Source organism: Tursiops truncatus, chromosome 13 (assembly GCF_011762595.2).
Source record: "Tursiops truncatus isolate mTurTru1 chromosome 13, mTurTru1.mat.Y, whole genome shotgun sequence".
In the NCBI taxonomy this organism is placed as follows: domain Eukaryota; kingdom Metazoa; phylum Chordata; class Mammalia; order Artiodactyla; family Delphinidae; genus Tursiops; species Tursiops truncatus.
In genome coordinates, this window is record NC_047046.1 from 119,706 (window position 1) to 143,023 (window position 23,318).

At 42.8% G+C, this 23,318-nt stretch overlaps 1 protein-coding gene across 4 annotated transcripts; it reads right to left on the bottom strand.

Moving 5' to 3' along the window:
• Window positions 1-1,989: 1,989 nt before the first annotated feature.
• On the bottom strand, window positions 1,990-23,284 carry ZNF10 (zinc finger protein 10). 4 transcript variants are annotated; one of them, XM_033836645.2, is made up of 6 exons: window positions 23,145-23,284; window positions 12,290-12,376; window positions 12,004-12,129; window positions 10,653-10,779; window positions 10,210-10,305; window positions 2,023-5,916 (listed from the first exon to the last, which is right to left on the bottom strand). In XM_033836645.2, the coding sequence occupies exons 4-6, from the start codon at window positions 10,699-10,701 to the stop codon at window positions 4,454-4,456; spliced, it is 1,608 nt and encodes a 535-aa protein (XP_033692536.1). In that variant the 5' UTR covers window positions 10,702-10,779; window positions 12,004-12,129; window positions 12,290-12,376; window positions 23,145-23,284; the 3' UTR covers window positions 2,023-4,453. The 4 variants fall into 4 exon arrangements, with proteins under 4 accessions (XP_073646962.1, XP_073646961.1, XP_033692535.1 ...); XM_073790861.1 differs by lacking the exons at window positions 12,004-12,129; window positions 23,145-23,284 and adding an exon at window positions 16,225-16,337 and having other exon boundaries at window positions 1,990-5,916; XM_073790860.1 differs by lacking the exon at window positions 12,004-12,129 and having other exon boundaries at window positions 2,021-5,916; window positions 23,158-23,284.
• Window positions 23,285-23,318: the final 34 nt, after the last annotated feature.

Consider the following 23,318-nt stretch of genomic DNA (forward strand, 5'->3'; position numbering starts at 1 on the left):
TATTAGCGTTCGCTTCGAGATGCAGATTTTCTTGTTTCCCAGAAATCCTTGGTTTTCCGATTTTTTAAAAACAACTTTATTGAGGTTAAAAGTTACACACAACAACCTGGATCCAGCTAAAGTGTCCAGTTCAATGAGTTTAACAAATGAAGACAGTCATGGAACCACTACCACAACCAAGACACAGGTCACTCCCAGTGGTCCCCTTATGGTCCTGTTTGCAGTCAATTGCTCTCCCACCCGGGCCACAGGTGACCCCCGACCTCTCTCCTTTATCTATTACGCTTTCTAGAACTTTAACCATTTAGCCTTGCAGGGCTAGACTACAATGTGTTTTATCTACTCACATGCTGTGAATTATTATACATGACATCTGTTGAGTTTACTGTATTTGTGTTTGTTCTGGTTTTAGGCGATCACAATGCTTAACATTCAGGCACACATTTTTGCATGAACATATTTTCACTTCTCTTGGTTATTTACCTAGGAATGGAATTGATGGGTCACGTGGTAACTGTATGTTTAGCCTTTTGAAGACATGCCAAACTGTCCTCCAAAGTGGCTGTACTATTCTATAATCCCACCAGCAACGTGTGAGGGTTCCAATCTCTCCAATCCTCAATAACTAGCCTTATCTTTTTTATCTTAGTCATGCTACTAGATATGAAGTTCTATATCCTCCTGGTTTTGACTTGCATTTCCCTAATGACTGATGCTGTCGAGCATTTTTACAAGGGTTTACTGGCCATCTATACACATTCTTTTGTGAAGCATCTGGCAAATCATTTTGCACATTTTTTTGTTCACCTTCTTACTGTATAATTTATGAGTTAGTTATGAGCATCCTTTGTATTCTGGATACAAGCCCTTGTCAGATATACATATTGTTAATATACCAGCCTATGGATTGCCTTTTCATGTTCTTTTCAAAAGAGCAGAAGTTTTAAAATTTTTATTAAGTCCAATTTATCATTTTTCTTTTATGATTCATGCATTTTGTTCTATCTTTTCTTATACACATAAACATTTTCTCCTATGTTTTCTTCCAGATATTGAAAATTTCTAGCTTTTGCATTTAGGTTTGCAATGCATTTTGAGTTATTTCTGGATGTGATGTGAGATAAGGGGAGGGTTTTTTCCATACAAATATCCAGTTGTCACACCACCCCTCATTTAAAAGAATGTCTTTTCCACATTGAGTTATTTTGGCTCTCATGTCAAAATTTAATTGACAATATATGTGTAGGTCAATTTCTGAACTCTCTGTCCTGTTTTATTGATCTATATCCACCCTCATGCCATCATTTTATTAGTATAGTTCTATAGTAAACTTTGAAATTAGGTATTGTAGGCCCTACAACCTTATCCTTTTAAAAAAATTTCTTTGGTTATTCTAGGTCATTTGCATTTCCATATAACTTCCTGATTAGCTTGTCAGTTTCCACACAAATGCCCCTGAACTTAAAGATTAGTTTGCGGAGAATTGCACTCCTACTACATTGAGTTTGTCCATCCTTGACCATGGTGTATTTCTTCACTTATAATATCTATTACATGCTCTCTATTATGTGTTCTTGAATTTCTTTCAGCAATGTTTTATACCTTCGCTGTACAGATCTTGTTCAATTCATTAAACATATCTAAGTATTTCATATTTTTGTATCATTGTGAGATTGTATTTCTGATTTCATTTACAAATTGTTCACTGCTTGTACATATCAATTTTTGTATATTGATCTTGTATCCTGCAACCTTGCCAAATTCCCTTATTAAAGTTCCAGTAGCTTATTTGTAGACAAGAACTTTTGAAGAGAAAACATTCCATCACTGAAAAGATTGTCTTCCTGATCCTAAAAGTAATATATATTCTCTGAAGAGACTTTGAAAAGTACAAAAAAAAAAAAGAAAGAAAGAAAGAAAAGCAAACACCAATTCTCCCAATATGTAGGTTAATTGCTATTAATCTTTTGACAAATCTCCTTAGAGTTTTGAGCAAGATTCATTTCCGTTTTTTGAAATTCATTTATTTTTACATATCTGAGCTTACTTGGTATTGACAATTATTTATCATGCATTTTTTGTACATCACAAGGACATTTTTTATGTTACCAAGCTTTCTGTTTGTGTAACCTTAATGTCTATAAATAAAAAATTTTCTATTATACATTTTTAATATTACAAATTTTGCAGTATTATAAGTACTGTTTCAGTGATCATCCACAGAAATACATTCCTTAGAGTGTGAATAATAGTAACATTATTATTATTAATACCTAAGACATACAGTACTTCCTATGTGCCAGGCACTGTTTCAAGTACTTTACACAGTATCTCACTTAATCCACACAACTATCCTCGGACATAGGTACCAGCAGTAGTATCTCCACTACACAGTTCAGGAAAACTGAGCCATACGTTATCGGAAATTCTAAGAGGCCCAGCTACGGGGCTCGTCTTTTACGCCCAGAGAGAACCACTGCTTTTAATGAAAACCACTTCTGGTAGGAGTATGTTACATACGTGAATGGTGTGTAATCACTGAGGAGTTACTCAACCATAACTGAGGCGCCAGGAGGTTCTCAAAACGTGAGGCCTTCATCCCAACTGTGCCAGAAGAGTGAGCTGTGGCCTCTTGCTCCTGCAGTTCTCAGGTCTCTTGAGTCTAACAAGCATTTCTAGATTAGTCCTGGGAGAGACAGCAAGGTCGTCGTCCTGTTATTCTCAACAATCTTTATATCGTTCAACAATCAGTGAGCATCTAACATATACACATTGTTTGCTGGAAAGTGGCAAATAATGGTCAGTTCCTACACACACAAGATCCATTTACAGAATGAAACAGAGGATTAAAACAGATTCTCTTTCTAAATCTTTTTTGGGTCATGGACTTACCAGAGAATCTGAAGATTAGGTTCCTCTCTCTTAAAGGGAAAACCTCCGTACAAAGAGAATGCTTTTGAATGCAATATTAAAAGCTGTTTACTGATCCTCAGAAATGCATCCATATACCCACTATGGGTCAGTGATTTCCTTGGTTGGTAAGTTCTGATGCAGGTAAAGGGGAAAACATGTGTGACTGGAAGCGAAGTGAGAACTCCATCAGTTCTTACTGGCAATCAAGCAGTTTAAAGTGAATGACAGACACTAGAGTGGGGCAATAATGTAATGTTAACAATCACACCTAATGTAATAAAGCACTTCATACACATGAGGCATGTTCTAAGCTCTTTATATGTTTACTTGTTTGCTCCTCACCACGATCCCATGAGGTAAGTAATGTTATCCCTAATTTGCAGAGGAGGACATCTGTTAGCTAGGTACAGAGCAGCTAGGCAACATGCCCAATTTCACCCAGCAAGGGAAGGACAGAGGTGGGAGTTCAACTTGGGGACCCCAGCTCAGACACATACTCTTAACCACTGTTTTCTTCATAAAGATACAAGCAGTGCTGTGTCTATTTTAGGAGCATACTTGCTCCAAGTATTGCCCGGGTACATGCTCCCACTCAAATGGAGCCTCTCCCTGGCATGTTCAAGTATCCAATGCTCCTTTAGGTCCCAACATCCAGAGGATCATTGTGTTTAACCTCCCAAGAGTCTTTAGCAGCCTGTCCCAAGGAGCGCAACTCTATGACCCCAAACAACTTAGAATTAATGGGAAAGTTTGCTAGCAGGAGGTTCTCAAACTTCCTTCATAGTAGAATAGGAGAAACCGTATATCCTTTTTTAATATTTAAAAGCGTCTTCAAATAATTATTACAGTGACACCTAATAGACTATAAAACTCACTCGTAATTCCCTTATCTAACAAGTCAATTCTGTTCATTTATCCATAGATACATTTTCAATTGTTACCCACATGCAAATATATTTAAACTGGATACTAATAGTAGTAAATGTGTTCTTCCTTCTCTGCCTCACATGATAAGATTTTCCCTGCTGCTAGCCAAAATGTGGTTTATATCAGACACATAAAACAGACTAAACACTACGAAGTGTCCCAGGAGAGAGGGACAGTCAAGTAAAAAATGGCATCTTAATTCACTGGAATATCATTTTCCATTGTTTGTTACAATAACTATATCCATTTTTTATTCCCCTCAGCAGCAACTCTCATTTATTTGCCTTTTTGAGGTAGCACTCTCATTTATTTTTTTGAAGGAAACAAAGCTGGATCATCTATCAATAACTCACTTACTTAATCGTTCCTTCTCAGATTTTAGCATTTAATGCTGGGGGAAGAATGCTCCCAGTCCAACTACTTTTGTGGGAATTTGGGAAAAGAAGACAATCTGATATACTAAAGTGAAATTTGTGTGTTTTTCCCACTCCAGGACCAATTCTCTAGTGCACGAAAGGGTAGTAACAAGACTGAAAGCCGCTCCTCTCCAGAAGGAGTTCTCCAATGCTAAATAAAGTTATTGCTCTTTGTGAAGAATTCCATATTTATTACATTAATATGCATTTTCTCTAATATGATTTGTCTGGTATCTAATAAGATTAGGGCTATTAACAAGTGCTGTCCCACACTGATTACATGTTAGGAACTGCTCTCCGGTGTGAGCGATTTGATATACTATACGTGGAGAGTTCTGGCTGAAGATGATCCCACACTGATTACATTTATAGGTCTCTTCTCCAGTGTGAACCCTCTGGTGCTTAATAAGGTCATTCTTCCGAATGAAGGCTTTCCCACACTGACAGCATTCATATGGTTTCTCTCCAGTATGAATTCTCTGGTGCACAATGAGGGCAGAACTCTGGCTGAAGGATTTTCCACAGTCATGGCATGCATATGGTTTCTCCCCCGTATGGGTTCTCTGATGTGAGAAAAGGTGAGAGCTTCGACTAAAGCATTTTCCGCAATCTTTGCACTCAAAGGGCTTCAGCCCAGTGTGAGTTCTATGATGGACAACAAGGTGAGACCTCTGGCTGTAAGACTTCCCGCAGTCACTGCATTCGTAGGGCCGCACCCTAACATGGGTTCTCTGGTGCAGAATGAGATGCGTGCTCTGTCTGAAAGACTTCCCACATTCGGCACACTCATAAGGTTTCTCTCCAGTATGAGTTCTCTGGTGCCGAATAAGCCTGGAGCTATGAACAAAAGACTTTCCACACTGATTACACGTGTACAGTTTGTCTCCTGTGTGAGTCCTCTGATGGGTAACAAGGTGAGAGAACCAGCTGAAGGACTTCCCACATTCTTTACATTCATAGGGTTCCTCACCAGTATGAGTCTTTTGATGTCCAATAAGGTGAGAACTCCGGCTGAAAGATTTTCCACATTCTTTACACTCATAGGGTTTTTCTCCAGTATGAATAAGCCGGTGCCTGGTAAGATTAGAGCGCCAGCTGAAGAATTTTCCACATTCCTTACATTCATAGGGTTTCTCTCTATGTGTACCCTTTGATATACCAAGGGATGTACCATGAGTAAGAGAGTTGTTATCAGGGCATCTGTATGATTTATCTCCTGCTTGAGTTCTTGCAAATTGAAGAAGGTGAATGTTTTGACAGAAGGTTTGACCAGAGTCATTACTGTTGCTTGCATAACTTTCCTGATGACCACTGAAAACCAAATCATGTTTCAAACTTTTAGGATGTGAGTCATGTTTATGGAAATACTCTCGCAGTACTAGCTGAGCAGGAAGAAGACAGTTTCCCCTGTATTTCCCATTTTCACAGACTCTCTCCTGAGGAAGTGCTTTCTTTTGGGTGAATGCCACTTGCCTCAGATGTCTCTCCTGGCTGCCCTGGGGCCTGTCCAACTGACCTTCACGTGTCCAGACTTCTTCCAGTGACAAATACCAGAGATCACTCTTTGCCATTCTTTTCATTTTAACATCACAGGAGTGTTTATCTTTAGAAATGCTCTTACTGGAAGCTGATGATTTCACTTCAACTGCAGTCTCCAAATCTGAAAGAAATGGAAAAGCCTTACATAACTAAAAAAAAGTATTAAGGTCAGAATGGTAGGATATATGTAGAAAAAAGTATGTAAGTCATGCAGAGTTGCTTTTAAATATGGTTTTGTAACCTTGACAGAGAGTGAGAAAGGGAAGGAAGGCCCATTAACAGGAAGTGGGCCGGGCTATAATATGCACATAAAAGGAGCAAAGAGGGTAAGAGAAGCCACAGGACTGGCTACGACACATGGGATCAGGATATTCAGTGCTGGGGTGGCAATTAAGGAAACCCAGAAAGCGCTGCACTGCCACGATCTAACCTATTAATGATAAAAGAACCTGACGTGTCTCCTTGCTGCCAGGCCCTTCCCCGACATGAACTCTTCACATTCCTAAACCATGAAAGCAGCCACGTGGCAGGAAATGGCTTCTATCTATGCCACCAAAGCGGTACAGAATGATTACATGTGACTGACAGAGCAAACCTCTCAGAAAGGCCATGGGGTCGGCTGGCAGGGTGACTGCACAGAAGGGACCCAGATACAGGTTCTAACCTACACTTTGCTACTACTAGTGGTGAATTTAGACAAGTTGCTAAAGTTTTCAAAAATCAGATTGCTTCTCTGTCATTTAAGGACCTATAAGGTTATCCTAAGTATCATATAAGGTGGGAGCTCAACACCGAAGCAGTACGGTTTGTAATGCTCACTGGTATCATCATCCCCATCTTCTACTTTGATTCCTTTGCTCTGAGACACCAAGACTTAATTAAAATTGACAGGACTAATGCAGGACACTAACTCAGAACCTGAACCCTAACTCACATTCTCCTGGACTTTTCGCCCTTCTGTTTATATGCATGCGTATTACTGCAAATTATTTTCCCTGGTTCAGAGCCTGCGTTTGTTTCTCAATGCCTTTCAGCTAAAATGTTTGGTTCTGAAATCTAGAAAAAAATCCACTATTTACCCAATACCACCTCTTCCTACATAAGTGGGGCAATACTCTACTCTTACTTGGTGTATGGGGTTAATTGTGTTCCCCAGAGGAGATATGCTGAAGTCTTAACCCCCACTATCACAGGTTATAACCTTATTTGGAAATAGGATCATTGCAGATGTAATTAGTTAAGATGCAGTAGTACTGCTGTAGGAGGGCCCTAATCCAGTCTGACTGGTGTCCTTACAAGAAAAGGAGAGAAGATACAGAGGCAGACACACAGGGGAGGCAGCCATGTGAAGATGGAGGCTGGGTGAGGTGATGTGTCTACAAGCCAAGGGGCACCTGGGGCACCAGAGCTGGAAGAGGCGGGAAGGACCCTCCCCTGGAGCCCCAGAGGGCACATGGCCTGCCCACACAGTTCTAGAGACTTCTGACCTCTAGAACTGAGACAATAAATGTGTTGATTTAAGCCACCCAGTTTGTGGAACTTTGTTTTGGCTGCCACAGGAAACAATCCCTGGTAAACAATCCCTGTGCCAGGCTCCTAACTGCCTCCTTTGTACAACCCAAACCCCTTTCCCAGTCCTCATTTTCATTCCCAGCTCTGTTAGTTGCTAGTTTCTTCCCCACCCTGATTTCTTTTTTAAAAAATTGTGATTAAAACAATACATATAACATAAAATGCACCATCTTAACCATTTTTAAGTGCACAATTCAAGTATTAAGTGTATTCACATTGTTGTACAGCCATCACCACCATCCATTTTCATCTTATAAAACTGAAACTCCATACCTATTAAACAATAAGGACCCAATCTCCTCTCAACCCAGCTCCCAGCAATCACCATTATACTTTGTGTCTTTATAATTTTGGCTACTTCAAGTACCTTACATACGTGGAATCATACACTATTTGTCCTTCTGAGACTGGCTTATTTCACCCAGCATAATGTCCTCAAAGTTCATCTACGTTGTAGCAAACTGCAGTATTTCCTTCCTTTTTAAGGATAAATAATACTCCATTACATATACACACACCTCTACCTTGATGAGTTTTGACAGGACATATGCCATCTTTCCCCTCTCCTCCACCCAGTGCATCAGAATCCCATGGAGAAGTTTTTCAAACTACTAATGCCAACTGGAAAATTCTAGAATGAACATGTGTGATGAGGGGTAGGGCTGGGTATGGAAAGACAAGTCTGGAGAAAGCGACAGAAAACACGGACGCATTAAAGTCCTAAAAATCTTCCATGTGTTCTGTAATGTGGAAGATAACTCAGGTGCGTTATCTTCAAAATCTGCAGCATCCATTAATCAATTCATCAACTGAGTTTTTAAAGCCATCACCCATTATACTTTTCATTTTGATAATGAAGTTCCCAGAGCTTGTAGATTCCCTTAAATTCCAGTCGATTAAGCACATACATGGAATTTCAGTATTTCTTTTGACAACAAATTTCCCACTAAAAATTTAAACTGCTGGTTATAGTCAGTTATTTTTGCATACTTGTCAACAGACATCCAGGAAAGCCTGCTAAACTGAACACATGAATGGAAAAAATAAGGACAGGAAGAAATACGGAAATGAAAGGAAACAGAGAACAGTCTTTCCTGCCATGGCCCCAAAGCAGCTGACTGATCAAGTACTTCCCAGTGTCTGAGGGACCTGCCCTGAGACAGGTACTGGCTACAGTCACCTACGAGGCCCAATGTAAAAAAAGTCAAAAACAAAATTTACGACATTTAAAAGTAGAAACAAAGTGGAAGCTCAGAAAAAGAAGGAACCTGTACTTAATAAGCCAAAAGGTTTCACAAAAAAGGACTGGAGGCGAAACATAGAGGACGACTGAGATGCTAACGACTTCATTCACATCACACTCACAGCCTGAGGTTCAGGGAAATGCCTGACATGAGTGGACGTGAGTGCCAGAGGATTACGAGGTGCCTAGACTGCACCGGGCCTGGGAGGCCATGTGTCCCCAGGAGTCAACGTGGGTCACTAGCACATGGAGTTGGCCATCAGCAGCAAGGTCCAGACAGCAACGCCCCAGATGGCTGGGCTAAGGAGAAAGACATCAGAGCACTGAGCTTAGAGACAGGGGTCAGAGACAGCATTGCTCAGAGAGAACAGAACAGGAGGAAGATGAAGCACTGCCTTCATTTCTTAACCCAGAAGGCTGATCTTCTCTACACAGGGGAGCTGGGGAAAGGACTGTTGCTAGAAATCCACACAGTGGTCTGCATTTTACAGATATTAAGATTAAAATGAAAAAAAAATTAAATAAAGAGCTAGATTATGAGAAAACAGGTGTTTTTGAGAGCAGCAATTCTGGAAAGGAAGGAGGGTTAAGTCAACAGGGATTGGTGACGCCTCTGCTGCAATTTGCTAACCGGCAAAAAACAAACTCAGAGCAGGGGCAGGCGATGGGGTCCCATGGCAGAGCTTACACAGAGCAGCAGATCAAAGGCTGTGGGAAGGGACACAGGACAGGGAAAAGACAGGCAAAGATAACAGAATAATTCTATGAAAGATAAGAGGACACAGATGCTTGAGTTAGTAGTAATAATCAGGAAAGCAAAATGAACAGGGCTGGAACCAAGCACTGAAACAGAAAGATAATTTTTTTTAACATCTTTATTGCGGTATAATTGCTTTACAAGGGTGTGTTAGTTTCTGCTTTATAACAAAGTGAATCAGTTATACATATACATATGTTCCCATATCTCTTCCCTCTTGCGTCTCCCTCCCTCCCACCCTCCCTATCCCACCCATCCAGGCGGTCACAAAGCACCGAGCCGATATCCCTGTGCCATGCGGCTGCTTCCCGCTAGCTATCTACCTTACGTTTGTTAGTGTGTATATATCCATGACTCTCTCTCGCCCTGTCACAGCTCACCCTTCCCCCTCCCCATACCCTCAAGTCCGTTCTCCAGTAGGTCTGTGTCTTTATTCCTCTCTTACCCCTAGGTTCTTCATGACATTTTTTTTTTCTTCTTAAATTCCATATATATGTATTAGCATACGGTATTTGTCTTTTTCTTTCTGACTTACTTCACTCTGTATGACAGACTCTAGGTCTATCCACCTCATTACAAATAGCTCAATTTCGTTTCTTTTTATGGCTGAGTAATATTCCATTGTATATATGTGCCACATCTTCTTTATACAATAGCCCAGAGATGGAAACATCAGAAAGATAATTTTAATGAACGCAAATGGAAGTGTGACAAGACTAGAAAGCAGACTAGCAGTGGGGAAACCGAAGCTAAATAAACCCAGTCCTCACCTTCGAAATGCAGAGAACTAGTGACCACTCTCGCCAGGGACTCCTCCCCCAAACGGGTGGTCTGGTTCTCACCTGGATAGGTCTCTTGGTGAATCCCTCTCTCCAACAGCCATGGCTCCTCCCCCTTCTCCAACTGCAGGATCACCTCTGGCTTGGGAAGCTGATGCCCTGTTCCCAGTGAAAGATAAAGAACTGGGCGAGGGTTTGGAGCTCTGGGCTGGACACAAAGAAGCATCCCAGTTCACCCCCAACCCCGGGCCCCTTCAATAGTCCTGGGGGGCTCTGAAGAGTAGACAAGGTAGGGCTACAGAGGCAGCAAAATACACATTTCTTAAAATTCAACAAACGAAAACAATTTTTTTTTCATAAAAGCAGAAGGAGTACGAAAACCCTGTTCCATGCCCCAAAGAAATTAGGTCCCTGGCCCCAAGCTCACACTCCAATGTATGCTTCAGGCTCTCCATACCTTTTGATCAATGAGGAGCCCAAAACCCCCAAACAGAGGTCCATCTCACCCAAGGACACCAGGTTTCTGTAGTTCTCCAACATCACATCTTTGTACATGAGCTGCTGAGCAGGGTCCAGCAGCTTCCACTCCTCCCTCGTGAAGTTCACAAGTATGTCCTTGAAGGTCACCAGTGTCTACAACACAAAGCAAGTTTGAGCCTGATGTATATCTCTGCCCTCCCTTCCCCGAATATTGACAGAAAGAGAGATTAGGCAGATAGCACTTGGGTAGGGAAACAGGACAGAATAGAACTCATTCTAGGAGTGAGTCGTATTTACGTTGAATTCTGGACAAGTCCTAAAAGGAATGGTATTAAATACGTACTGTCTAGAAACCTGTTCCATGTTATGCTTTCAGTTTAGAAACTGTCAGAAACACTTTCATTTAAATCAAGTATGTTGTAAACAGCTAAAGCAAGGAGAATCAGTTAATCTACACTTATGTAAAATAATTAGAACCTAATACAAGGCAGGAGAAGAAGGGAAAAACAGTCTTGAGCTCAAGTGCAACTTTATGCTTAAGAGACCAACCTAGCCATGTTTTATGACATAAAATAAATTTCCAAAACATTTTTCCTAAATATTGGTAGGCATTTAAAAAATAGAGAAGAGATTATATTTTAATAGTAATAAAACAATAGATACAGAAGCAAGGCCTTTATTAGACACATCAAAGGGATCTATAGATGACACAGAAAAAAACCCATTTGAATAACTGAGCGTTTCTCATCAAAGACTGTGAAGGTAAAACGACAGTGGAATAGTGGGGATTTTTTAATGCCGAAAGAAAAGAACTGTCATGCCAGAATTTCAATTATTGGGTGAAAATATCTTTCAGGAATGATGAAAAATACATTCTCAAAGAAAGTTAAACAAACAGGATTTGTTACCAGCAGACCTGCTCTAAAAGTATGCTAAAGGTAATTCGTCAGGCAGAAGGGAAATGACACAAGAGAGAAACTTTAAATCTCAGGAATGATGGATGAGAAAGAAAAAGGGTAAATATCTGGGTAAATACAATAGTCTACTTTTCTTCCCGTAAATCCTTCAAAATATGTAGGACAGCCAAAAGCAAAGACTATGCTTTCTGGTGGGGTTTTGAATACGTAGAAGTAAAGTATGAGGGATCACCTAGGGGCGAAGCTGAGTGAGGCTGAAGGAGGGTCCCCCACCCATCTCTCTGTCCCCAGAGGACCCACCCTCTCCCGGGGCTCTTCCTGTCTTGGTTGCAGTTACTCCTGGATAATTACCTAACTTGTCCCCAAGCTCCTCCACAGGCAGTCCCCAGGGAGGAATTAACACACCAGCCCCACACCCAAGACCACCAGGGACCAGAGAATCCCTCAGAAAGGCACCAACATCCTAGTTCTGTCATCATCTTGAAGGGAGAAAGCTTGCTGTGTGCTCAGTCATTCCTCATTGTAGACGAAAGAGCATCTCATCAGAGTCCTCAATATTTCACACATTTCTGTTCAAGTTGTGTTTCTTTGATATGAAAGGAAATAAAACTACAGCTATAAATAAAGCAAACAATCAGTGCTAGTCTATTGGAGGAAGTGTCTGAGATACGGATCCCTTAAGAACCCTTAACTAAAAAGGGATTCTCAGTCGGAAAACAAAAAAGAATGAAGGCAGCCCAACTTACGTGGGACCGGGCAGTTAGCAACTCGGCCTCCATGCCCTCCTCGTTCCTGACGCTTCCTGAGTAACAGGAGATCCCAAGCAGGTGAAGCTGCGGAAAAGGCAGAAACTTGAGGAGAGATGCTGTGACCTGGTTCTCATTAATCGCGAGTCTAGATTCCCTCAGACCAACTGCTGTACCTATATATCCACACAACCAGACGACATCTGACTGTTCCAGAAATACACCTATAGTGCCCGAAATCCCCAAGAGTAGGAAGAAAAGAGCTCCGAAGACTGCCTCTCCCACACCCTGCAACCTCTAGAGTTCCATGCTAAATTTCATTTGGAACTGAATGTTTCTAATACTACATCAAATCCTCTTATTTTTTAAAAATCCCTTTTATTACCAAAGTATGGCTGATTTACAATGTTGTGGTAGTTCCAGGTGTACAGCAAAGTGACTCAGTTTTACATATATATATATATATATATATATATACACACACACACATATATATATATATATATATTCTTTTTCAGATTCTTTTCCCTTATAGGTTAAAAGGAAATCATACGATATTTGCCCTTTCGTGTCAGGCTTATTTCACTCAGCATCATGTTTTCAAGATTCATGCATGTCGTAGCCTGTATCAGTAGTTCACTCTAATGGCTGAATAATAATCCGCTGTATGGACCCACCACATTTTGTTTATCCACTCATCTGCTGACGGGTATACCTAGGAGTGGAATTGCTGGCTCATACGGTAATTTTATGTTTAGCTTTTTGAGGACCCACCAAACTGTTTTCCATAGTGGCTGCGTCATTTTACTTTCACACAAGTAATGTACAAGGGTTCCAACTTCCCCCCATGCTTGCCAACACTTGTGCCATCTTTTAAATTATATAGCCATCTTAGTAGGGGTGAAGTGGTATCTCACTGTGCTTTTCATTTGCATTATTTTCATGTGCTTACTGGCCATTTGTGTATCTTCTTTGGAGAAATGTATGTTCAAGTACCTTACCTATTTTTAAATTGGGTCATTGTCTTTTTTTTTTTTTTTTTCTGTGGTACGCGGTCCTCTCGCTGTTGTGGCCTCTCCCGTTGCGGAGCACAGGCTCCGGAGGCGCAGGCTCAGCGGCCATGGCTCACGGGCCCAGCCGCTCCGCGGCATGTGGGATCTTCCCGGACCGGGGCTCGAACCTGTGTCCCCTGCATTGGCAGGCGGACTCTCAATCACTGCACCACCAGGGAAGCCCGGGACATTTGTCTTTTAGTTGTTGAACTGTAGTTCCTTATCTATTCTGGATAGTAAACACTTATCAGATAATATAACTTCCAAATATTTTCTCCCATTCTGGAGGTTGTCTTGCCTTTGTTGTTGAAATATACTTTTGCCAAATATAGGATACTAAGCAGACAGGTATTTTTCTTTTCAGTGCTTCATAGAGCTCCACTCCCAATGCTCCAGGAATCAGAAGAGCTTTCCAGCCTGGCCAGCAGTAATGGCCATAACCCCCATGTGAACACCACATGCTGTTCCCTGCAGCTTCCTCCCCCGTGTGTGCTTTGTGTGATCACTCGAGGGCACCCTCTGCACTCTGTGAAGGCTGCTGCCCTGCCCTCCCCAGCCTCAGCTCTGCATTCTGGACTCAGGGTCTGCTCAGCCCCTCTCAGCTTCCCCTACCTCTGCTGTAACCTGGAAACCCTCTCAAGGCAATAAACCGGGGCAGTCAGAGGGCTAACCTGCTTGGTTTTCCATCTCTCAGGGATAACTGTCCTTTGTGGTCTGATATCGAATGTCTTTAAACGTTTGTTTCATGTATTTTGTCTTTTTGTTGTTGTTGCTGTTTGTTTGGGCAAGAGGATAGGTAAATCCCCTCCCTGTTACTCCATCTTGGACAGAAGTAGACGTCTATAAACACTGCACTTTTAACTTGTTTTAAATTTAGATTGTATCTTTAATTTCCACCCTTTGAATACTAGGTCTGAATATTTTCCATATGTTTATGTTGATGGCTCTTTTGTATTTGCTTTCTTTTACACTGTTTGCCCCCTTTGTCTTCTGGAGATCTTAAGGATTTCCATTTCAATTCTACCCATACTTATTGTACATGAATAAAAGCACTACGGTTTCTGACCCCCTCACCAGTGCTAAACTGGTTTTCACCAATGACACCTGTTATAGAGGCACTGCTGGCCTCTCAATTGTTCTTGAACCTCTTTACTGACTTTGGTAGCCCCTCACCTAGTTTTCCTCTATACAGCTTGGTACTTCTTAGTCTTCTCTAATGACTTAAAAAATTATGATTAGATACAACTAGAGATTATCATACTAAGTGAAGTAAGTCAGAAAAAGAAAGACAAATACCATACGATATCACTTATGTGTGGAATCTAAAATATGACACAAATGAACTTAGCTATGAAACAGAAAAAGACCCACAGACATAGAAAACAGACTTTCAGTGGCCGAGGGGGAGGGGAGGATTGGGAGTCTGGGGTCAGCAGATGCAAACTGTTATATATAGAATGGACAGACAACAAGGTCCTACTGTAGAGCACAGGGAATTATACTCAATAGCCTATGATAAACCATAATGGAAAAGAATATGAAAAGAGAGAATGTACACACACACATACATAACTGAATCACTTTGCTGTACAGCAGTAACTTTTTTTTGTCTTTTAGCCACGTCGCATGGCTTGTGGGATCTTAGTTCCCCGACCAGGGATTGAACCCACATCTTCAGCAATGAAAGCACAGAGTCCTAACCACTGGACCAGCAGGGAATTCCCTGTTCAGCAGTAATTAACACAACACTGTAAATCAACTATACATCCACTTTTAAAAATTAAAAATACTAATAAAAATTTAAAATTATGATTAGCTTAAATGTAGGTCACCCTTTGTTGCTTCTCTGTCTTTCCCAGTCTCCGCCCTTTCAATGGCCCCCTGGGCACTTACAGAGCACAGAGCACACCTACTCGTTTTACCCCATGGTCCATCCCATTGTCGGCTCACGACAGGCTCAGTGCTGGGCTGGAATGAACAGATCACTCTGTCCTCTGCCCCTACGTCTTCCCCAACCTCAACTGAATATTCCCAACTGTGGTTAACAGCATGGCTTCTGCAGCCAGACTGCCTAGGTTCAGACCCCGCTCCACTGCTCACAGGTGGCTTCTTAACCTTTCAGTATCTCGGTCTCTTCATCTGTACAGTGGGGACTAAATAGTGCCTACCATAGGTTATTACGAGAGTTAAATGAGTCCATATTTGTGAAACACAGAAAACAGTGCCTGACACACGGTAAGGATTATCTGCTTGTTAATTAAAAACATACACGATATCTAGGGACAAGTAACACAAGTATCCTTCTAGACCCTGTCCTCTTAACATCCAATCAGTTACTACAGCCTGTAAATCCCCTCCTAGACGTTTCTCTAGCTCCCACCCCTCCAGATCCCACGGCCTTGGCTCGGACTTGGCTTCTCCGCCTCCGGACTTTCTCACTCCGAGGAGTGTCCACATCAGCATCATCTCTGTAAAACACGTAAGCTGCGCTTCTTGATTAGAATTCTCTGCTGATCTCCCAGTACTCACAGGAAAATGGACCAAGTCCTCAGCATGGATTTAGGGTTCTTTGTGGCGGGCCCTTTTCTCCCTCACTAGCCCTAAATGTCCCATCAAACTACAACCCCCCCACCCACCCATCCATGCTGCACCACCTGAACTGCCCAACCTCTTCACACGCCCTAGTCCTAGGCCAGGAATGCTCTGCCCTTTCGTGCCGCTTGGTAAAATCCTACCCATCCTGCAAGATCAAACATCACCCTTTCCTGTGTCATTCCCTAACTTCTCCAGGAAGGTTTAGTTCTTTCACCTCTGTGCTCCCACAGTCCCTAGGACAGGAAGCAACATGAACTGAACAAAAGTACAGCCAGAGAGCACAGCTACCTGCCCAAGGTCATGTCTGCTTGGGGTGAGGTCTCTGATGCCAGGCACAGGTCCGTCCTTACTTCTTTTAACCCTTCCCCAGAAACTTGAGTAATTTTAGCTGAACACACCAGCTGTGGGAGTTAAGACACAGAAGCAGACACGTGTTCTCTGTGGGGTATCATCAGAGGAGCACAGGCTCATTTCCAGGAGTCAGAATCCAGTCAGCAGGATGGAAAGGTGGGATGAACGCGTGTGTTCCTTGTTCACACCTTCTTGATCCAGATGTTAACCAAGGGCTCACGAACCACATGCCAAGTACTATTCCAGGGGCTGAGCCCAGAGCAACAGCTGTTCAGACAGGCCCCTCCCTCACTGAGCTCAGGTGAGTAAAGGCTGAAATAACCACGGACGTCCAGCCTGCATAAGAAATTACTTGGGTGAAGCAAGAGAATGGTCTTCACACATTTACAGGTCCTGTGGAACAGGGATAATATATATATTTTTAAACATTTTATGTTTTCTTTTTTTGGCTACGTTGGGTCTTTGTTGCTGTGTGTGGGCTTTCTCTAGTTGTGGCGAGCAGGGGCTACTCTTCTTTGCGGTGCACAGGCTTCTCACTGCGGTGGCTTCTCTTGTTGCGGAGCACGGGCTCTAGGCGCGCGGGCTTCAGTAGTTGTGACACACGGGCTCAGTAGTTGTGGCTCGCGGGCTCTAGAGCTCAGGCTCAGTAGTTGTGGTGCACGGGCTTAGTTGCTCTGCAGCATGTGGGATGTTCCCAGACCAAGGATCGAGCTCGTGTTCCCTGCATTGGCAGGCAGATTCCTAACCACTGCACCACCAGGGAAGTCCACAGGGATAATATTTATTCTGAGTTGTTCCAGAGGGCAGAATTAGGAGAAATGTGTGGAGTCACAAAGAAGTCAATTACAAGTCAATAATAATAAGACACCATTAATCAAACAACACCTGGTAACAGATCAGGTCACAGAAAGAGGCAGGAAATTTCTGGTCACTGATAAACTTTGAATAGGATCTTATTTAAAAAGAAAAAAAAAAACAACTATATACAGCCTCCAGTTTACATGGACATCTAAGGTTCATTCCAGTGACTCTCCTGTTTTATGATTTAAAGCAAATAGTCTTATGTCACCCTAATTTCCCTTAACGCCCACTTCTAGATAATTTACTTAAAACTTTATCTAAACTGACAGTTTATAGCCCTGATTGCACACTGGCCTTTCCCCCTATATTAATAAGTTATTAATACCTGGGTCCCAAGCCACCCTCCCCCACCAAGAGCTTCTCATTTAACTCCCTGGGGAGGGAGCACTGCAGGTGCTTCTGACGTGCGACGTGCACCACGGTTGGCAGCCACTGACCCCAGCTGTCATGGAGTCTATTTAATTCTCAGTTTCTACCATTTCTTGGGGGTAATCAGATCCTTCCATCAGACACCAGATTTACAAAGGATATTCTTATGCAACTGAACAAAACTGACTTCTCTAACGTAACAACAGATATTGCCAGGGGAGGGACACCAGGACGGGTTTTCATTTGTATTTAGGGAAACAGCAGGTAAGCTGATAACTATTGTGATCTTCTGTCATTTTTCTAAATCATTGCTGAACACTTTACTATGATCCCGGCTGTGTCCCACGCCCAGGGGATAAAATGTGAGCGAAGCATTTATCCCTGCCCTCAGCAGCTAAGGCAAGCTGAAGAAACCAACCTCCATGGAACACAGACAGCAGCCAGCAGGAGCTGGGGGTCTAAGGCTGAGTCCAGAACGCGTCTGAGTTCAGGCAGATAAGCGAGGGTGGGGAATCATGAACAAAAGCAGGGCCTTCGACGGTGACGTAGGAGGAGAAGCTCAGTGTGGCCGTCGAATGTGGTGCAGGGCAGGGAGCAGCCAGAAACAGGCCAGGTCGAGGTCACAGAGGCCCAAAGTGCCGTCCTCAGAAACAGGCTCTTGCCCACATGCTGTCAGCTGGGCAATGACAACAGATGTGTCTGCCTTTGAGGTAGCTGTGTGATGGACTAGAGGGGGATGAAACACCTGCAAAGAAACCAGGCAGGAGGGAAACTGTGATCCAGAATACAGGAGCACAAAGGAGCGCAGCAATGGAATTGATTAGATGTGAATGGGAATACAGGTTAAGGGTTCAAGGTGACCCCACGTTTCTGGGTGACAGAATGGACAATAATGTCTGGGGGTAGGATTGGCTGTGCACACGGTGCGTGAGCCAGAGAAGGGAGAGGGAGAAAGACACGTTTAGCTGTGAGGGTCATCCAGCTGTATCAGCCGCCATCCACATTTCTGCTCTACCTGGATCTACTCAAGCTGCACAGCTATATTCTCAAACAGAACAACTTCTTGCGGGGAGTGGGGGTGGATCTTTAGTCACAGATTTGGGGGTGACGTATTCATCTACTCTGATGCAGGTGAAGGAGACAGATGGGGTCTAAGGGAGATTATACATCCCTGCGCCATGATTCCTATAAAGCTCACCAGGAGACAGAACATCTGGTAAAGCTGGGTAACAGCATTATCAGATGACACCATGGCAGTGTATAAAATCAACCAAAGATACCATGGAGAGTAAAATAAACTGTAGGACCAGAAAATTGTGGGATAGGACTTCCCTGGTGACGCAGTGGTTAAGAATCCTCCTGCCAATGCAGGGGACATGGGTTCGAGCCCTGGTCCAGGAAGATCCCACATGCCGCGGAGCAACTAAGCCCGTGCACCACAACTACTGAGCCTGTGCTCTAGAGCCTGCGAGCCACAACTACTGAAGCCCGCGTGCCACAACTCCTGAAGCCCGTGCACCTAGAGCCCGTGCTCCGCAACAAGAGAAGACACTACAATGAGAAGCCCGCACACGACAACGAAGAGCAGCACCTGCTCGCCGCAACTAGAGAAAGCCCGCGCGCAGCAACAGAGACCTGGCGCAGCCAAAAATAAATTAATTAATCTTAAAAAATCATGGGGATCTAAAAGGGAAAAAAATTGTGGGATAAATTAGTATCTAGGAAGAAAACAGAGGAGAAAAGGAAGCCCAAAAAGGAAGCAGAGAAAGATCCACCAGAGAATGAGAAGATCTACAGACAGATCTGTAGAAGAGCTGTAGAGATGTATATCAGAAGCCAGAAGGGAGAACTTCAAGGAAGGGAGGATTAACAGAGTTCAGATGAATTAGGGATTCTAGTGCCCTGACTGGCTAGATGAAGGTTCGCTAAAGCGGGAACAGCAGACAAATTCCACAATAGGGCTGAAAAGTTTGGAGGCGAGAACAGCAGTGAAAGGGCGGAGCTAGAAGAGGCCGTAGGATCAAATGCGGACCTGGGCGTGTCTGTAGGCGTGAAGCAGGGCAGGGGTGGGCTCAACAGCTCGGAGGGAGGGACCAGACTTGCAGGCAGGAAGCCCGCAGCAGCAAGGTCACTGCCCCCTGTGCCCTGCTGCCTCCGATGTCACAAGTCCTCCGACCCTCACCCTCTGCCCCCCTGTCCCACCCACATAACCCAGGGCAGGCTCCCCGTTCCAAGGTGCTCAGCTGAATCACATCTACACGGTTCCTGTTGCCAATAAGCTGATACAGCCACAGCTTCTGGCAGTTAGGACTCAGATGTCTTTTGAGAGCTGCTATTCTGCAAACCACCAGGGCAGAGATGGCCTGAAAGAAGCTTCCAGCACCAGCAAGAAGGCTATGGAAGTTACCATATGAGGCACAGAGGTTCCAGGCACAGCTCTGATCACAACCATCCACATTCTGGGCCCTGACAACCTTTCAACCTTCAATCCTACTGCACTTGCCCCATGTTCTCTAAGCCTCATTCACATGCCACCTTTTCCAAAAGCCTTCCCATCGTCCCAGAGAAAATCCCTGGAGCCTTTTGCCCACGCTCCTAGCACTTCAACGCCCGGCTCATTTGCCCACCTCCCTGTGAGATGAAGAACTACTTGAGAACTGGGATAGCCTCACTCTAAAACCCGGAAAGAGGCCAGCACAGTGCTTCGTATTTGTTCACTGCGGCACTTGTCGAACACTTGGCGATAACCTGTGGTTTGTACAGATGTCTGCCCAGGGCAGGCAATGGAGACTGGAAGACCCAGTGCTTGAGGACCAGAGCCCAGGGACCGGCGAGACCTTCTAGGGGATAGCGTTTTGCTTGGGCATATGGAGTGTGTAATTCTTAATAAAAGAGAACAGATCTCTTAAGGTTCTGAATAAGTTCACTGGTATTTGGCATCTGTGAAGGACAAGGGATCATCAGCAAAAGGACCCAGCAGCAGAGACAGCAAAGCCATACTCCGCAAAGATTGTGCATCTGTGAAAACTCAACAAACGGACACTCTCAGGTTGTGCATTTCATTTTATGTAAATTTCACATCAAAAGCATAAGCGAAACAAACATTAAATTCTGGTTAACAATGCACATGCATTCAGAAGTATTTCAGGAAAGCATACTGATGGCTGCAATTTACTTTGAAATGCATCCCAAAAAAGAGGGACTGATGAAGAAAGGGGCAGACAGATATATGTTCAAATTAGTATAGTAAAATGTCAATGGTAGAGTCTAGGAGGGGAGGTTACAAGTATTCACTGTAAACTTCTTTCAGTTTAGCTGTATGTTCAAACTTTTTCATAATAAAATATTGACCAGAAAAGGTAAGGATGAGACAGCAGAAAGGTATTGTGTGGAAAGAGGCAAAAATTATGCTCCTGGTGTCGGTTCTAAGCCAGAGATGCATATACAGCCGGTGACACACCAGTCCTGACCTTGCTTCAGAGCCAGAAGATTTAAGACCCTGGCTGATCTGAGTCATGCTATAAGGAAAACTACAGGTGAAAGTCTATTGTAAGCAAAACGGAGATATCACACAATGAAATGTCTTTTTCCTTAAAACAAAAATTTTTTAAAACTAAAATGTTTTTTAAACTATATGCTACTAAGCTTTCAGTGCTTGAATTATGTGATGAAAACCAAGGGAACTCATCATTTCTAGGAGTATTTTTCCTTTAACAGAAACATTTTCTCATCTAATTAAAAGGAAAAGGAGTCACTTTCATAACATTTTTAAGAAGATGGAGACATAAAAGAAAGAACAAATTGCATGGGGTTCTTTAAAAAAACAATCCCAATAATATTTTCTTGACAAGTGCATTTAATCCATAAACAGAACTGCTCTCATTCCTACTCATCCTTTATTCTTATTTATGACTCTAGGATTATATTAAAGTTTTCTCTTATTATTCAGATACATTTCTAGTTAAAATTACTAGGTATCTTCTTCCTGTTGTGAACAGGCTTTCTTCTACAAAGATATTTGCAAATTTGTTACTGAGGACAGTTAAGCAATCTGTTAATATATATGCTCTTTCCAGTCCCTTTACTAAACTCATTGATATTAACTAAATCTCTTGTACATGCTGGCGATGCAGTTAATTAATAAGATACTTTGTCATCTCTCTTCCAGAAGGTACACCTTGTATCTATGTAAATACTATTAATATCTTGTCCTAAACAAAAGTTTGCGATGTTTATATAAAATACTGATAAGCAGACTTAATCATTTAACTTATGATATATATCTCAAATACTGGCCCTGTGACTGGCACATGCTAAGAGCTCAAGAAATATGTGTTGAGAGAGGGAATGAAAGAACAAATGAACGATTTTCAAGAAGGGCAGGAATGTGTGCCATCCACTTGTCCAGGAGGCTTTGCAAGACAGAGGGACAATTTTAATGAAACAAGAGAAGAGGAGATTAGTCAGGTCGCCGAAGAAAATTACTGCAGTATTGAGGTAGTTTAAAAAGGGGCAGGAAGGGGTTGTGCTACTTATGTCCCAGGTTAACTTTAGTCAACACTGGTAAGGTGACTAATATTTTTTAGCTAGCACTGTGGATGACAACCTGTCTTCCCTTTTACTTCTTATTTTTTTCTTTAACAGTATATTCTGTATATGAAGTAAAGATAGAACTTAAATTCTTCTGCTTCTCCATATACTTTGGGTGGGATCTAGGTAATTTTGATGTCAACCTCATCTTTCACATTCATACCAGGTGTTAGATTATGTACAAATTTGATTCATTTAACTATCAAGAGAAAATAAAAATATAATAATTATGAGCTATCTCTGAAAAGTCAAACTGGTTAAATACACACACACCCTCAATTAATCTATTTGATTAAAAAAGAAAACCCAACAACTGAAGATCAGGAAGCCAGGAGCTAGAGATGCCGAACCTGCTGGATCTTAAACACTGAAAATATTGATAAGACAGGCAATTCTGAGGAAAATAACTGCCAAAATAAGTCTCAATAAGTAAAAAGTTTTTTTTAATGAATATTTTTAGACTGGAGCCAGAAATAGAAATCGATCCAGCCCTTTCTGCCACCAAACTTCTTAAAAGTATACCCACTTCATCAATGTCTGCAGCATATAACTTCTATAATATCCAGGAATAGAATCCAGAAGTATATATTTTTTTAAACCAGTATAACCACGTTGGATGTCTTTTAGGAACGTTAGGACATTTACTGTAAAGAAATTTCCTACTCTAACGAAAAAGAGCATGATCACGTTTAGCAGATGCTGGAAAGGCCATATGCAAAGTTTTAAACATCTGGCCCCAGTTGGGAAGGAAAAAAAAAAAAAAAAAACAGGAACAGAAGAAATCTTATTTTGCATCGCTGAGAATATGTGGTTCAAACTCCCCACCACCGCCCGGCGCGTACGGGCGTCAGGGTCCCGTCCCACCAACGCAAAGGCGAGCGAATCCAAGTGGCAGTGGGGATCACTCAGGCCGGGAGACCACAGGGAAGAAAAACCATTTGTTGGTGAAAACCGTCCGCCTCGGCGAGGAGACGAGGAAACGGCGGCGCCGCCGCCTCCCGCTAGGAAGAAACCACATCCAGCCCTCTCGCGTGTACCTGCGATCGGCACCTGCAGGCGCAGCACCGGGAGCGTCGCCGACGGGGCGGCACCGTCACAAAGGCAGCGGCTCGGCGAGCGCGCCCACATCCGGGCCTCCGCGTCCCGCGCGGGTCCGCAGGGCGGGCGGCGACAGCTCGGTCCCCGCCCGGCCTCCTGCGCCCACCCGGTCC